Source organism: Sphaerodactylus townsendi, linkage group LG04 (genome assembly GCF_021028975.2).
Source record: "Sphaerodactylus townsendi isolate TG3544 linkage group LG04, MPM_Stown_v2.3, whole genome shotgun sequence".
Classification (NCBI taxonomy): Eukaryota; Metazoa; Chordata; class Lepidosauria; order Squamata; family Sphaerodactylidae; genus Sphaerodactylus; species Sphaerodactylus townsendi.
The window spans coordinates 85,380,708-85,397,408 of NC_059428.1; the positions used below are offsets into that span (position 1 = coordinate 85,380,708).

The 16,701-nt window shown below is 39.4% G+C and overlaps 1 protein-coding gene across 1 annotated transcript in view; it reads right to left on the minus strand.

The window, feature by feature from the left end:
* MOSPD2 (motile sperm domain containing 2) overlaps window positions 1-16,693 on the minus strand; it is a 30,187-nt gene extending 13,494 nt beyond the window's left edge. The window contains exons 1-8 of the mRNA XM_048494207.1: window positions 16,345-16,693; window positions 15,209-15,272; window positions 6,917-7,072; window positions 5,770-5,856; window positions 4,629-4,783; window positions 3,892-3,952; window positions 2,005-2,043; window positions 1,225-1,349 (exon numbers count right to left, since the gene is read on the minus strand). Coding sequence (XP_048350164.1) covers window positions 1,225-1,349; window positions 2,005-2,043; window positions 3,892-3,952; window positions 4,629-4,783; window positions 5,770-5,856; window positions 6,917-7,072; window positions 15,209-15,272; window positions 16,345-16,353 — 696 coding nt within the window. The 5' untranslated portion in view covers window positions 16,354-16,693. The remainder of the gene's footprint in view (window positions 1-1,224; window positions 1,350-2,004; window positions 2,044-3,891; window positions 3,953-4,628; window positions 4,784-5,769; window positions 5,857-6,916; window positions 7,073-15,208; window positions 15,273-16,344) is intronic.
* Between the last annotated feature and the right edge of the window lie 8 nt (window positions 16,694-16,701).

Genomic DNA, 16,701 nt, shown 5'->3' on the forward strand with positions numbered 1-16,701 from the left:
TTGTTTTTGCCTCTAACAGCAGAAACTGCTGCCTCAAACATACAAAGCAAAGCTGTCACTATGTGGAGACTTCAAGTGTGTTGATCGCGTCTTCTCCGGTTTGAAGTCTAAATGTGCCTACACACCAGCTATTGCTGATTTCAGCTTAGATGAAAGAAAATCATGTGGCCCAAGATGAATATGGGACTGGGCTGGTAGTGAAGTCTGCGGAAGAGCACTAAAGTTGGACTCAAAGTGAAAGGAACGTGGCGGATAAATGTAGATAACGACTGTTCTTAATAAGGTCTGCATTTATTTATGACAGTTTGATAGCAAGACTACGATCAATTGAATGTCTTTGTTATGAATTCATTTAATAACCATTCTCACTTAAGTTAAGTAGAAGTAGAAGACTGCAATGTTTGGGCCAAGCAAAGAATGGAAAATTAATCTATTTCTGTCTTCATTAAGGATTTGTTGCATCTAATTAAGGAGTTCTGCTCCAGTGATCTTCAGTAAAATTCCAGGAATCAAAACAGCCAAGAAAGAGTACTTCTCCCCATTTTTCCTAGTGGCTGACAATCAGATAATGAAGGGGGAAATAACTGATGTACTCACTGACACACACTTCCACAATTCCTGAGAATCAGAGATCAGGGTAGATTGACACCCAAGTGTTGTTACACAATAAAAAAACAACAGAAGCCCCCTTCAAAACTACCTTTTTGTTGCAAAAACAATATTGGGGGCATGTAAAGAGTCATTTAAAAGTGGTTCTGTTAAACAGCAAACAAAATTTTTCCTAGGTCTCCAAATATCAGGGCATACCCATGGGACTTTAGATTTCATTCAGCCCCCAAAACCAGTCTGACAAGGGGGATGGGCAAGACAACATTCAATGTAAACATTCAAAAAATCCACCCTAATAGGATTATGAAATCTCCCTTGCTAAAAAGAAATCTACTTTATTACAATCCTAATGTTAATTATTAAATATGCATCTTGAATCTCTGCTCAGTTACAGGCAACTTGTTTTCCTTGCACAAGGTGTTTCCAGTGGAAGAGCCTCTTGCATGAGCTGGATGTGCTTTGTGCTGACTGGTAGAATGTGCCACCTTTGGTTGAGGTCAATTATAGGATACCTGACCATGTCAGATATATGGTTAGTCATTGCCCAACCCATAAATTACCTGCAAAAATTGTCAGTAACTACACTTAGAAGTTCTGGCACACTAATATACTTACAGTTCCTCCCATATGAGGCGGAAGATATTCAGCACTAATATACTCTTGGATGTCATTCTTACTGACTGTCTTCAGAAAACCTACTGCATCTGGACCAAGCCAGGTTTTCACAAGTTTAAAAGCAGCTGGAAAAAAAATTGGAAAAAAATTTCTTTGCCACACAGCTCACAATTCTTTTTTTAAAATGAATTCCAACAGTAATTGTACAATAGCTCTAGAGAGTAACTTGGCCAGGAACTGTGCTATCAAGTATTGGGCAAAATGTACCATGGTTTGGATCCTATTTAGTGCAGAAGGAACAATTCCTGCAACAGAGGCAAACTTTCTTGTCTCTATCCTCCCACCATCACCTATTGGTTATCCTGGAGAAATATCAATAGACCCACGGAACTCATCGACTTCCAGAAACAGAAGGAGCAAAAAGGGGATCTGCAAAGGAGGAAATTTGTATACAACCTCCCCCCACCCCATCCCACTTCTTCAACTGGTGATAGTATCTTTTACCAGCAGAAAATGGTCAGTTCTGAATACTGATTTCTGCTGTAGATGTGCAATTGTCCTGGCAAAAAATGGAACTGGCATTTCTGAATGAAACAGATTGGGGGATTTCTTCTACATAATTTTTTATTAAATCTGTATCACCAGCCTCAAGCTTCAGAAAAGGGGGCAATAAAGATTCACAATGTGTGTGTGCGCACGTGGATCAAGCATCTGTAGAGACTTGAGTTATACTCACAATCTTTCAGACTCTACCTGGGAAGTTTAGAGTTTACAACTTACCATTCATTATCCAGGGCAATTCAAAGATCACAATTTTTGCTGCAATGACAAAAAAAGAGTTCCCACGATCTTAGGATATTTATACATACAGTCCTTCTCACTAGTCAGTAAGCAGAATATGCTGTGTTGAAAACTCATTTAAGAGTGAACTTCTTTTAAACAAAAAATCCTTTTCCACTTTCATGTAGAGGGCATACATGCATACACACACATATACAGAAGAATATTAGTATAATGAGGGATGGAAACAAAAGAAAAAGGCCTAGATTTTACAGCACATAATTATGGGATATATTGCAAAGCCACACAATTCAGAGCTGAACACTGATGTTGCATTCTAAAAACTGCAACAGGAAACACAGCTGAAGGTAGATTCCATCTGCAGTGGCACATACTTCCAATTTAAGTGGCTTGTAGAATATGAAAGCACTCGGTAGTTGATGCATAAACACACAAAACTGCCTACTCACCTTAGTGAAACAGGAAATACCTTACTTAAAATTCTTTGCACTTCCTCCACTGAAACACATGGGGAAGAGACTGTGTGCATGCATAATTAGAGGGATGTTTATTAGTCGCACACACAATTCAGATCAAGTTCCGTTCAGATTAATAATTTTTGGTGCTGTTTGGCTTCCACAGGAAGTTACTTAAGCAATGTATTTGCTTGCACTTCCCTGCTGCCCTTTCAGAGTTTGAACTCTCCTTCAATCATGAAATTATCTTTTTGTTCAGGTAACTCTGTGAAGCAGGCAAACAGATACATCATGTATATGGGTAGAACTACAAGCTCTGGCCTGACCTGCATAGGCCAGCCTAGCCTCATCGCCTCAGACCTTGGAAGCTAAGCAGGTTTTGCCCTGGTTAGTATTTGAATGGGAGATCGACAAAGAATACCTGGGTCGCTTTATAGACATAGGCAATGACAAACTACCTCTGAACGTCTCCTGCCTTGAGAGCAATGCCCCCCCCCCCCCCGCTTTCTGGTGGTGCCATGATGCCTGATGATGCATTGCCTGGTGCCTGCTTTCTCTTGCTCTGAAGAACCATGACTGCAAAGTGCCATCCAGCAGAGGTATTTTTGTGCAGTAAATGAATGAGCAAACCCTGCTGTCAGAAAGACACAGAGCCATCATTTTCCCATTCATATAGATTTGTTGCTCATTTTACAGACATCATTCACAGCTTAGATTTGGGTGCTTTCAGTTCAAGGGCAGAGGAGAGATTTCTGAGGCATTCGGACTGATCCTGCTCAGAATCAGAGATGCTTAACGCACAGTGTAGTGGTTAAGGGATTGGACTAGGACCTGAGAAACCAGGTTCAAATTCTTACCACACCATGGAAAATTGCTGAGTGACCTTGAGCCAGGTCACTCTCTCAGCCCTGGCTAGTATTTGGGTAAAAGTCCTCCAAGGAACACCAGGGTTGTGACATGGAGGCAGGCAACAGCAAGCCACCTCCAATATCTCTTATCCTGAAAACCTACAGGGTTGCTATAAGGTAGCTGTGACTTAACAGCAAAGAAAAAAACCATCCAATTTTAATTGACTAACATTAAATCATATGCACAAACAGGATGTAAAGAGTTATGGGTCAATTTGTTTCTTCTGATGATGGAGATAATCTTGGGTGCTGCATTCAGAAGGGAGCAGATAGGTATGCAACATCAAAACTGCAACCATTTTAACCTTGCTCAAGAAACAGAACATGCATATAAAGAATAATAAAAAGCTACCACCTCAACTTCCAACCTTTTCCAGATCTTTAGCTTTGCTCTTTTTAGATATGCTATTTTTTTTTTTTTTTGGGGGGGGGGGGGCGACTTGTTTTCTGCCACATTTTCCTTTATATTCTAGGCATGTAGTAAACAATGTTATCATACGTACTGAGATAATTAGGATAATAGACTTTAAAGCAGCTGATGATGTACCGGACAAAATCCAAGTCCTGAAATAGAGACATTTTCTATCAATTTAAGCAAAAATATTTAAAGCCTGTTAACAGAGAACTTCAATTTAAAAAGACTGTAAAATAAGAAGCACAATGACATTGATAATATATTATCTTGAGGCACATATGTGACTGCCAGTATACAGGCTGTTCTCCAACTTACATTTAAAAATGTAGTTAAGTTTATGCACTTTGGATTGGAAAAGATTACATGGAAGTTAATTGACCTTTGGACACTCAAACTTGATAAATCACAGATCTTTGAGATGTCACTTAATTTACAATGAGGCACCAAATCCAGAACATGCATCAGCATGGAAACAACTATTCTGGAACACAGTGACATGGCTGGAAGGTCTCTTCCCAGGGCTAGCAAGTGCTCAAATGAGTTCTGAGAACCACATCTAGAAGCAGAGGATATGGCTGCTCTTGCTTTCTGCTGTGCAAGCACTTCTCTCACGCCAACTTTATTAAACACTACTGAAGAGCTGGTTCTTTCTGTGATTTATGAACTGATTAACCCAGAACAATGAGCTTTATGCCACTGGGGAATGAATTCATACATAACTAGTTTTGCTAAAGGGCTTGCAGAAACTGGCTGGTCATGACATTTCCACCTGAATAACAACTTTCCAGACATGCAATTAAAAAGAAACAATTAAGAAATGCTTACCATATTACTTAGTCCAGTTTCAGCCATATCAAACACCACAGTCAACGGCTTTCCATGTTCCCTCCTGGCATAGCGCTCCAGCCAAAAGGCTACCAGTTTCTTTTTCTCAAATTGTGTTTTAGCATCTTTTGTGTGAAGTTTCACTCTGAACCAAACTAATGAAGGATAACCCAACATACATGATTATGTAAATTACTTTATTTCACTTTCTATAATAAATTCTCAAATAACAGAATGCATAAAATATAACTTTCATGTGTCATAATGGTTTCAAATCTTAAGAAAAATGAGCAACACATTATCAATGCAAAAACATTAAAAAATTCCTTTAGTGCATTACATTTCATGTGTTTATATGACATATAAAGACTGAGAAAGAAGCAAATAATCCAAGGTCAGTGAACCCCTTCGGGAGGGACCTTTCTGCTAAAAAGTAGCCAAAAGAAATTTGGTATCCATTTATATATGATCTAAGCAAACACGAGTTTCCTAATGAAACGGAGGCTCCTTTGGGGCACAATCCACTTCCCACTGCAGTAAGAGAATCAGGCCTACTTCTTCTAATATGGTTGGATTGTACCAGCAAGCAGTCTGGGTTAAAAAAACGACTATGAATCAGACTTCAGCAGGAAAACAGCAATCATCAGGCAAAGGATGGGTCCCTTCTGTACATGCAAAATAATGCACTTTCAATCCACTTTCATAACTGTTCGCAAGTGGATTTTGCTATTTCGCACAGTAAAATCCAGCTGCAAAGTGGACTGAAAGTGCGTTATTCAGCATGTGCGGAAGGGTTCTTGGAATCGGCTCTCATAAAACTATATAGGTCAAAACAGCATCTCTTAAAGATGTAAAGACTTAAATTTTCATATAGTGATGGCATCTCCTCTTAAACAGAGTTTAATGTAACCCACCAACATATTTTTAACTCACGCTTCCTCCTAATATAATCTCTTTTCTAAGCATTCTTACATATTTCAGTGTTGCTATGTTTTCCACAATTGTAGTCTCTGTAGCTCTAAGCTATGCCAGAGAGACAACACCAGCTCACTACTAGTGATACTTAAATTTTGGGTTCTATTTGAAAATAGCTGCATTTTGGTAAAGGGAATAAGTACTTGAAATGGCAAATACTACCTACATATTTTAGAGCCTTCTTTGTCATAACCATGTAGATAAAGGGCACCAATTTCAAATATCCACTTTGGAAGTGATGATTCTGTCAAGTCTGCAAAAATACAATAATATATAAACAATTACTCTGAAGTGAAATTTTAAAAAATTCTGTATTTGTTGAAAGGGCTGCAAAAGGGCGATTTCTTTCATATCACAAAGTTTAGATACAGAATTGCACTTCTAGTTCTGTAAAAAGTGCATTTTACATCCTAAAATCATTGAAATTTGTGAAAGACTTACAAAATATAAAATTGTATCTAACAGGACATGAGGTCATAAAGTGGGTCCCTCTCCAGCTATAGCCTTCTGCCCCAGAATTCAGGGGAGCTCCCCCCCCCCCCAAACTGCACTGGGTACCATGGGAGGCTGTGAAATGGGAGGAACTATGGAAAATTCCCCTCACTTCCAGCATTCTGTTAATCAGTGGGAAATTACCACTGATATAACCCATTATTACAAGCCTCTTTTCATTCACATGAGACGACGATAGCTGCACCATTGACAATGGCTAGAATTAGTCATTAATTCCCAAATCATTTGGAATTATATGAACAAAAAAAAAATCTGAAGAGGATCTGTGGTCTGCATGACCCATCCATGTAGCACCAAAAACTATGGTTTGATCCGACATCTAAGCCATGCCAGAGAGACAACACCAGCAGGACTGCAACTAGAAACACATACGTTCCAAATAATATGTAAGGATCAGATTATCATGGAAATTGAATAGAATGGGATAATCTACGAAGACATTTTGAAGAAAGTTGATATCACTGAACACTGGAAAAGTGTTAATTATTAGGAATTATTTCCAAGAACAGACTTTTGATCTGATTTAGGTGGTCTACAGGATTTATGGAATGATTGCTCCTGTATAGTTAAATATGTATCCATACACAAACTGGAATGTTTAACTCCTCGTCCTTCTCTGATCCTGCCACTTGATGCACTTGCAATTTTTGGAACACAATTTCACTACATCAATGACTTAATGCTTTCTTATTCTATTTGCAATAACTCAATAAAAACACAGTGATGTAGTTACCGGGTAGAAGCATATGATGAAAGAAGCACTTCAGTAAGAAGAGTAAATTAAAAATCAAGTATCTTACCATGAACTGTATACTCCTTCCTCCACTGAAAGCTTTCATCAATCATCTTCAGTGTTTCATCCACCGAATCATGTCGCCAGATCAGGAAGTTATCTACCCAGGTATTGTCTTGCTGCAGTCTCTCCACATCTCTCGAATCATATTTATCCGATTTTGCTGATAAACAAAATATAAAACATGAGCATCTGGAACATCAGGCAAGTTTTTCTAATGACTTACAGAATAGTAAGAGGACAGAACTTTAATTTGATGAACCTATGCCAGCAAAGATCTGATGCTCCTATTTTACAAAATTTCATAAGATGTTTTATAACATTAAGGAATATTAAGAAAACCCAACATGAAGATAACAATAGGGTGGGCCCATACAGAGCCACTCAATCTCACTAAATCCTCTTCTCTTCCTTACTATAGCCCTTGTCTCATGATTCCCAGAACAGGTCTTTTGTGGAAGCTGCTTTCTCACCAGCAAATAAGCTGGCTGGATTTATTTCGATATTTTTAAAAGCCCTACTGAAGCCTAAGCAGACTTCTTCACAATGAACAGAGCCTTCAGTGTGGAACCAATGCACGGGCAACAAAATCCTGACGTTTGCTTTCACATCCCATCATATGTAAAATCTACAAACTAAGGATGTGCATGAAAAGTACAGCTACAGAAACACAAAAATACAGAAATATAACATTTAGATCACATATATTCTTGCAGATAAGAGGGGGGACAAATCATTTCAAAAGAAAACCACCAAAAGAGCTTAAGATTTCACTAAATTTACGTAATTTGACGGTATTAGCATGAATTAAAGCACCATTAGCATTATACAACTATGAATCAATGCATGGGTCAACCATACAATATCCAGTGTGAAGTTGTAAATGGTTGATAATTACCACTCAAGAATGAGTCAAAGAAAGTTTCAAAAGTCCAACATTACTGTTAATTACAATAATTTATAAATATAAGTTTCATATTCAAAATTACAGATCAGCATCTCAAGATAAAATATTTAGACATCAATATATTTGGAAGTAATAACATACAGCTCTCTTTCATCTATTTTCCAACCATTTAAGGCACAACATTAATACTATGCACCTGACTTCAAATCATTAGAATCCTTTACAATGAAGTCTATGAAAATGTAGGGTGTCTGTATCAACAAGCAACTATGGAAGCAAATGTTGTCTTCGGCCTTTGAAGTTGGTCTGCTTTCCAAAGTAAAAGATACCTGTGGAACTGAATGTTCATGAAGAATTTATTTCTTGGAAGTCCCCAACAGAAATCTTTTGAATTCTGTCTCCTATTTAATCGGCACTGGGCAACAAAATACAACTGCATTGTAGCTTGCTGACCAATACATGACAGCCTTGTTCAGAACCTAGTCCAGTGGTGGCGAACCTATGGCACGGGTGCCAGAGGTGGCACTCAGAGCCCTCTCTGTGGGCACATGCAGAGTGCGCCCCCCCCCCCCCCATCTAGGCTGGCCTGAGCCACTGGGCTCGATTATTAGCATTAAACCTAAGACCTAGTTTTGGGGAAGCAGTGTAGGTAACCCCGTTAAGCGCTGTTAACCCCACTGATTTTCATGCGCTGAACTAAAGTGTGATCCTTTACCTGGGAGTAAGCTCAGCTGCTGACAATGGGGCTTGCTTCTAATTAAACCCTCCTAGGGACGTGATTCACCTGTTGGGAGAGTTGCATGGTTGCTTCAAAGCAAAGCCACCGACTACCACCAAGCTTACTCCTTAGTAACGCATGCCTCGGAGCCAACTGTTTTTTCTAAACTAAAACCTCACGGTATTCAGAGTTGTTAGAAGAATTGCCGTGTTGGCAATAGATCAAATAAAAATGGATTTTGGGTTGCAATTTGGGCACTCAAAAAGGTTTGCCATCACTGACCTAGTCTGCCAAAAATAAGCATGCAAGAACCCAGAATACATCTCAGCAAGAATTAGCTATTATCTTTGGATCCAAATAAACTTAGTTTAGCATTTATTTGAACATTCTTAACTTATTCAGTGTAGTGCCTTCAAAGCAGTTATCACTAATTACTATTGTCAAAATTTTCCTGATTTTTCACAAACTGATTCCAATGTGAATATCCATGACAAAACTGAATAAGGAAAGGAACAGGATAGTTCTTAATTCATGACTGCAAGTGGGAAAGACCATACAAAACAGACCTCAGAGTCCATGAACATTACCTCTGGAAGGATAAGAATAGCCTGGAGAAACAGTGAAGACAGAAACTGTACAGTTGCTAGTGTGAATTCATTTTAAGTATCATGACTGCATCATGTTAACAATCAACAACTGTCAGTCTCTGATACAAATCTTTCCCAGTTGTCAACTCAGGGCCAAATCAGATAAGGTGCAGGGTTACTGTTGATTATGTTTCCTATACACTTTAAACCAGTTTGTCTGATCTGCTGCTGCTTCTGGCATTTTAAAGGCACCTCTTTTCCAGACCTGAGACACAAGAAAACTGTGCTCTAGGGGAGATATGAAGACATACCTTGTGTCCTCAGACCCCTTCCTTGGCGTCACAAAGATGTACAGTCAGAGCTCTTACTGTTTTTACAAAGAAACAAAAAACATATAGAAAAACTTGGACTAGACCAGAATACTCAATCCCTTTTAACTCAAAAATATGATCATTCCCGGATTATCTATGCTACTGCTATGAGTATGCACCATTTCCCTCCCACCCCCACCCCCGGTATTTTTCGGATTTGGGTTTATTGGACCCAACAACTTTTGGAAAAAAGCTGAATGCCCATGGGACAAATGATATGGGTGTGTGTGTGTGTGTGTTTCAACATATCAAAAAAATTTCAGCTCCATTAAAGTCTATGAGGAATTGTTCTGAAGTTCTTGAGGGGGGGGGGCTGTTTTTTAAGGTAGAGGCACCAAATTTGCAGCAAACCTGTGATGTCTGTCCTCAGAAGAATCTCCCTCTCCAAATTTGGTGAAATCCAGGTCAATTCTATGGACACTTAAATGGAGGAAACCTGGGTTCTCATAAAATTGGACAGCCTGACCCAACTCCACCAACCTTGGGGGTTATTCTGAAGAGAGTCATCATTACCTGTGGTGCAAGTTTGGTGCTTCTACCTTTAAAAGCATCCTTCAGAATGCCGCAGATATCTCCCATTGAATGTAATTGGAGCAAAACAATTACCCAGCCCAACATCCTCCCTCTTTTTTTCTCCAGGGGAAAAGGAAAGAGGCATGCCTGTGAGCAACCATAGGCCAATGCCTTCCACCAATGAACACACACAAGCCCCCACAGAACCATACCGGAACTCAATCCAGTGGAACGGCGAACCAAAACATCACAAAACCTAATAGAACCAACATTACCCCCCACACATACAGACAGAAGCACAACACAAGAAAAACAGAACAAGAGGCACTTTTGCCAGTCCAGACAAAGCCACATTCCAATCAAATGTGCAGGGGCCCAGCAAAACCACTCTGGCAACACAAGCCCAACAAAACCCATGTGCAACATACAATGCCAAGAAGCAAAAAGTGTGGGGATTAACTATTTGGCAAACAAGATCCTTGACTCTTAACACCCTCCATAAGGCTAATCAGGAAGAAACCAAAGCTCTATAGCTAAATTAAAATTTGAGAGGTTTTTAACCAGTTCCTAACAACCCTTATGAAAACTAGCCTCTACTTAAGTCTCTCAACTACATTATCACAATGGCTCAAACAAAATCTGCAAAGAGCACACCAATATAACTCCACCAGCTCAACTGATAAACTACGAACAGAACCCCACCCGAAAACCCCTTTAAACAAATGACTGAAAAATAAGGAACAAGGGTCTGACTGACTAACACCTCAACACAGAGAAGCAAGTGCCAGAAAATGAAAGGGTGAGGAAGGAGGAATAATCTACACAATAAACTGAAAGATTCCCCTCTCAAAACCGTGAAACCCAGAGGAAAAAATCCCAAAGAAAATAACCCTGGAACAGGAATGAGAACACACACCCAAAACCAAGTGATGTTCCTACAAAAAAACCCAGATCCTCCGACACAACGGCAAAAGTAGTACAAAAAACCCCTCTGCCATCAACCAACTAAACTGCATCCCACCCTTGCCTTAAGAACCACACAACCAGAGAAAAGACAATTAGTCCCTCAGAGCTCACATGGAGTTTGGGCCTGTCTTCCTTCCATCCCAAACCAGTAGACAAGGATTTCTAAGGTGTGAAGGAAGTCTCCCCCCCCCCCCCCAAAAAAAAAAAAAGCTCAAGAAATAAACCCCAGCAGAGCCACACACACACACTCGGCCTCCAAAATTAAAAAAAAAAAAACCTTATACAACTTTTAAGAATGTAACAGAGAACTCAATCAACCAAACTTATGGCAATTGAAGGCCTTACAAAACCCTGAGGCTGCACTTCTCCTTCCCTGAAACAGGCCAGAAACCGAAAGGTAAATAGGAACACTTAACAGAAAGTACATCAATTGTTTCAAACATCTGATGTCCTCTTCTCTGAGCAACAGGCAGAAAACAGTAATCCAAGGGATGCAGCAGCTGAAACATTAAAAACTCAGAAAGAGGAGCAGGAGCTAAAGCCAAGGTTTGCACCGAACACTTTCAAACCTCTGTCTGGAATGGAGTCTGCTAAAACCAGACTTTATTTTTATGCTCTTTGGCCATGAGCAGAGAAATCTGAAAGAAATCCAAGCAAAAATTACTTGGATTAAAAATTACTTGGATAGGCCAAAAATTCAGGGATAGGCCAAAGAGCAGTGTTGTCCCTAGCCTGAAATCCTATTGGTTAAAGTTCCAACTGCAGTAGTTTTACCTGAGCTTTGGTAGTACCGTGACTGTGACATGCTGTCATGCTTGAAAACTACTTGGCACCAACCGCAATGGCACTTTGTGCCAGCCAACAACACTTCTAAGTACACAAGCAGGAAAAATACCATCCTTAACACACAACTGATTTCACCCAACCAACCAGAAAATGAAGCAAATAATGTCTCCACATGGGATAATGTGATTACCATGTGTCCTAAAGCACTTCAAAGTAAAGTGGTAACTTTGTCAAAGCTTTGTTTACAAAAAAAAAAAAATCAGGAAATAACACAGGTTTGTATTTATTCAGATAATTTTATAGACAGAAAAACAGAACACATACTCATAATTAGCACTGCCAACATGCCTGAATGATGCTATTTACTTCCACACCATGAAGAGAATCAACTGTCCATTTCCACACATCAAGCCCCAATTAAAAGGTCAGGACTAGTAGCCCAGACTATTGACAAACCTACTCATAGCTGCTTATAAAAATTCAAACAAAATACAATATTGCATAAACATGCTAGCTTACAGCACAGAAACCTGCAGAAACACATTAAAAACAGAGATTTAAAAAATCCCATTCTGGAACAAGAGCCTTTAGAAGTCCACAGAAGGATTATAAAATAGCGGCTGCAATAGATTATTTAAACGAGGAGTGCTATAGCTCAGAGGTGGCAACAAACCAGGATTTTGTGTGACTTTTTACCAAAATGCAAAATGCAGGTTTCTGCAGCAGAATGCAGGTTTCTGCAGCAGAGGTGAGAAGCCAGCCTCACAGCACTGGAGAAACAGGTGACAGCAATTCAAGTAGTATGAACTACAGTTATTTGGGGCTTTTGAATACAAAACCAACACTTTGTATCAAGTCAAGAAATATTGAGTGGTAAGGTAGGTGACACAAAAAAGGCTTAACGTGTTTATTGCAGTGAGCCCGCATCAGTGTTCTAGCTGCTGTTTTCTGAACCATCTTCAGCACATTAGAGTCCAATCTGGATGATACAAAGGCATGTGATATTTAATACTTTAATTAGGGATCAGATTATGCACATTATTCTGAGGATTTCCTTATTAAGCAGAATGAGTTGAGAAATTTTCTGAAGCTGACAGAGATTTAAACTAAAATTTCCACACAATGATCTTTAAAATGTTCAGGGGAGGATTACTGCAACTTTCCATACCAGTGAATGCTGTATTAAATGCAACAGTTTTAATGAAGACAAGTACATGCAAGCCAGGGAATAACACAAGCAGCTGATTGTTTATTTACCTTCCCACTACAATTTATCAGGACACAAAAATTCTTACATAAATGAATCCACTTTGGTTATTAACATTTCTTGATTCAAGGTGTTGGCAGCTAGTTCTATGCCTTCTGGCAAAAAATAAGAATTCAATTACAGCTTCCACTCTGATTTTTTGCTATCTTTGCACAAGACTAGTATCAGCAGCATGTACTACTCATTGTTTCAGTAGAGTGCAAATGGAAAATAGTTAATTTTACCATTTCTTTTTCAAAATGTGACCTATTACAATGAAAGGCCAGTAGACTCACCAAAAGGGAAGAGATTACAGTAGAGGACACTAAGAAAGCTAGCAAGAGAACTGCAAGCTGGGCCTAATGGGAGGTGTTGACCACACACACACTCTCCAACAAGGGGGGAGTGGGAAACCATATGTGAGGCCACAGCCAACACAGCTAAAATGCTTCTATGTGAGGGTGGGCTGCTGAAGTCTTATACATGCATACGGAGGAAAGAGATGGAATTAATGGCAGAAAGGAAAACAAATGGCCAAAACCCATTCTTGGCCTGATCATGACAGCCAGGTTGTGCACTGAAGTAGTAGAAGGTTACAGTGAGAGGCAATTCTATCTACTCTCCAGAGGAATCAAGTTTCTCTGACAGAAAATCCAAGAATATTCCAACTGCTAGTATGGCAGCAATAAAGGTGTTCATGTAAGATTACATAATACCTCTTTTCTAACCAAGCAAATGGCCCTACTGACAAGCACTTTCTTCCTGCAGGCAACAGGATCACAAAATGTTGTTAATGATCTGGCCAAAAATGCTAAAATCTCAAGTGAAAAATCAAGAGCAATTACTTTGCTGAGAAAGCAAGGCTTATTCACTTGCATACATCCCACTTACTAGTTTTGAATGTAAAATACCCTCTCACAAAAAAACAAAATTCTGCCTGGAATTTCCCAACAGCATACTAAGCAGGCACATGATATCAGAACTTATTTCACTCTTCTAAACATTCATTCGCCTAACTGTCACTGAAAATAATAATCTCCAGGCAAGGAAGTTTTAAGCAGTAGTTCAACTAAACTATACCCCACTGAAATCAATGGGACTCTCTTCCAACTACACACAGATATCACTGGGCTCTTGTTAAGAGTTTTCTCCTTTCCATATGCCAAAAATTACTGTGATAACTCTGCATGAACAGGTGGAACTTATTCAGATGGTTAGGAGCTTCAATTAGAGGATCACTGTGAATCTGCCAAATTAGATGAGTGGAAGAAACTGATCCACCTTCAACCTACTAAACATTTCTTTGAAGTGGCTGTCCAATTAATAGAAGTAACAGGACATGGAAGATCACATAACTTTCTTCTTACTAAGCAGATGATTAGTGAAGATGTTACACAACAGAGAGACAGCATTCATGAAGTCATAGTTCCATTTTATAGAAGTTCCAGACAGTAGATATAACTTGGCATCTCTACCTATAAAGAACCTTGTTATATAACTGTATTTTCCCCTAATTGTTGGTTTCTCAATAAATAAAGTTTTTGTTTAGAAGTAGTGCAATTACAGTCAATTACAAAAAACTCATGTTGATTATAGGCAGAGTGACAGCATTATCATTTTCATCATCTGTAAATGTATGTCATGATTTTAGAATTTTTTAGCTTTATTATAGTTTTATTTTATGATTTATATGCTTGTAAGCTGCCCCAAGCCTGACAATGGTCAGGGATGGGTGGGGTATAAACATGAAAAAATAAATAAAAAGCATTTATGACCAACAGATAAAAATCCAAACATTTGAACTGCCATTTTATTTCAATTATTTCAGTTCTTAGCCACTGTAAAAACAAAGTATAAGCTAACAAATTAAGGACAAATATACTTGCAGAGAACAACTTTCATTTCACAAAGACTTCAAAATCTGCCTTACAATTGTTAAAATTAATAACCCCAAGGTAAATGGCTTCACATACAAAAGATAAGCAGGAAAAAAGTTCCAGGGTAAAAGGATGGCAAAACATTACAAGGAAACATCAAAGTTCAATTCACACAATTACACTTCCATACATCCTTCCAGTTTTCAGGCATAATAAAGTTGTCCCATCCAACATGCAACAGCTATGTTAAATGGCACAACTCTACTTATAGAAACACCTGTAAGCTATCTTGATCTTCTGCTTTTATATACTTTTTAGCAGTACCAACCTGGGATGTATTCAGTCTCAAAACGCTGCCTGGTCTCACTTATTAAAGCAGCCCTGTTTTCCTGCTGAAAAACAAGTAAAGAAACACAAGTCAAAATGAAGTGCTGCTCCAAAACAATTTGTCATCCTCCATCAGTAGTGGGTTCTTACAAAAGGTAAGAGATGTTCCTTACTCCTGGGTCGAGCAATTACAAAATTAAAAACAGAACTAGATTTTCCATTGCAACATCAATTATTGCCATATGTTTCACTAGTACAGTGACAGCCTCATTTCCATTTTCAGAGTTAAAATGGCAATAGGCTGTCAAGCTGCAAAGGTCTAAACTCCAAATAAAAGCAACCAGAAACACCATGGAGGTGTGATAACTGTACTACAAAAAGTAGCAAAAATTAGACCAATTACAACAATCTTGTTGAACAAAAAGAGACATTTCTATAAGGGGTGTTTTGAAAATAGGTATCCCCAAGTGGAGGTGACACTTGTGGACAGCTTGCCCACATAATTCATTAATGAAAACTTCTAGGAAAGATTCTAGGGTATTGTGGAAATCTAAAGCAGTTACAGTATGACCCTATAGCAACACTACAAGGCAGAAATCCAGCAGCACCTTACAGATTGCCACCATTTACCCCAGTATCAGTTTATGTGAGTTAGTAATCAGTTCCTCATCTGCAATTATTGTGATCTCTGACTCACAAAAACTCATGCTGGGATACAGGATGTCAAAGTTCAAGATACCACTTGATTTCTGACTACTTCTGATGAAAATCAACCTTTTCATGGAACAATTTTTTAGGTTCTATGTTTCCACTGAGGGCCTCTGAAGGCCTTAAGTAGGTTTAAATTCCACAAAACACCTACAGCCCACACCTTTACAGCACAGCGTGACTTCTTAAATACTATACGAAGAGAGAAGAAACATTGCTTCATTTCAGGGAGCTCGAGTAGCTGAGCTCCCTTCTTCATAGGTCTAGCGCTGGATATTCTTTTGAAAAGTATCACCCCATTTCTCCTCAAAAGGGGGGCGATGTCAAGAGGTAGCAGCTACTTGAATTCTTCTTCCTCCCCCACATCTAAAAAACACAGAGATTATTAAATAATGCAAATAACGCGTTTGCCTCCCAGGTGTTACTCACCTCCGCCATGGTCCTGCCTGCACCAGATTAAAAGGACTAAGAGGCGCGAGAGAACCAGGCGACTGAGGACGAGGGCGCGCGCCCGAGCAGAAAAGGGAAGCAACCGCGTGACTCCGGCTGAGGAAAGAACCGATCCCAGCCGGCGCAGTCTGCGCGCGCCACCCTCCGCGGCTACCCCTCTAACCACAATCACTCTGCCCCGGAGGCGGCGGGCCTCTAAAACTCAAGCCGGCTACAATTCTCTGCGCACGCCCAGCCACTTACTCTTCCGCCCCCCCGCGTGATGTCATCCCGTACGTCCCACAACCCTCTTTCCCCAAGGCCCAAACACGTCGCCTCGTTCGGCGTCGCCACTCT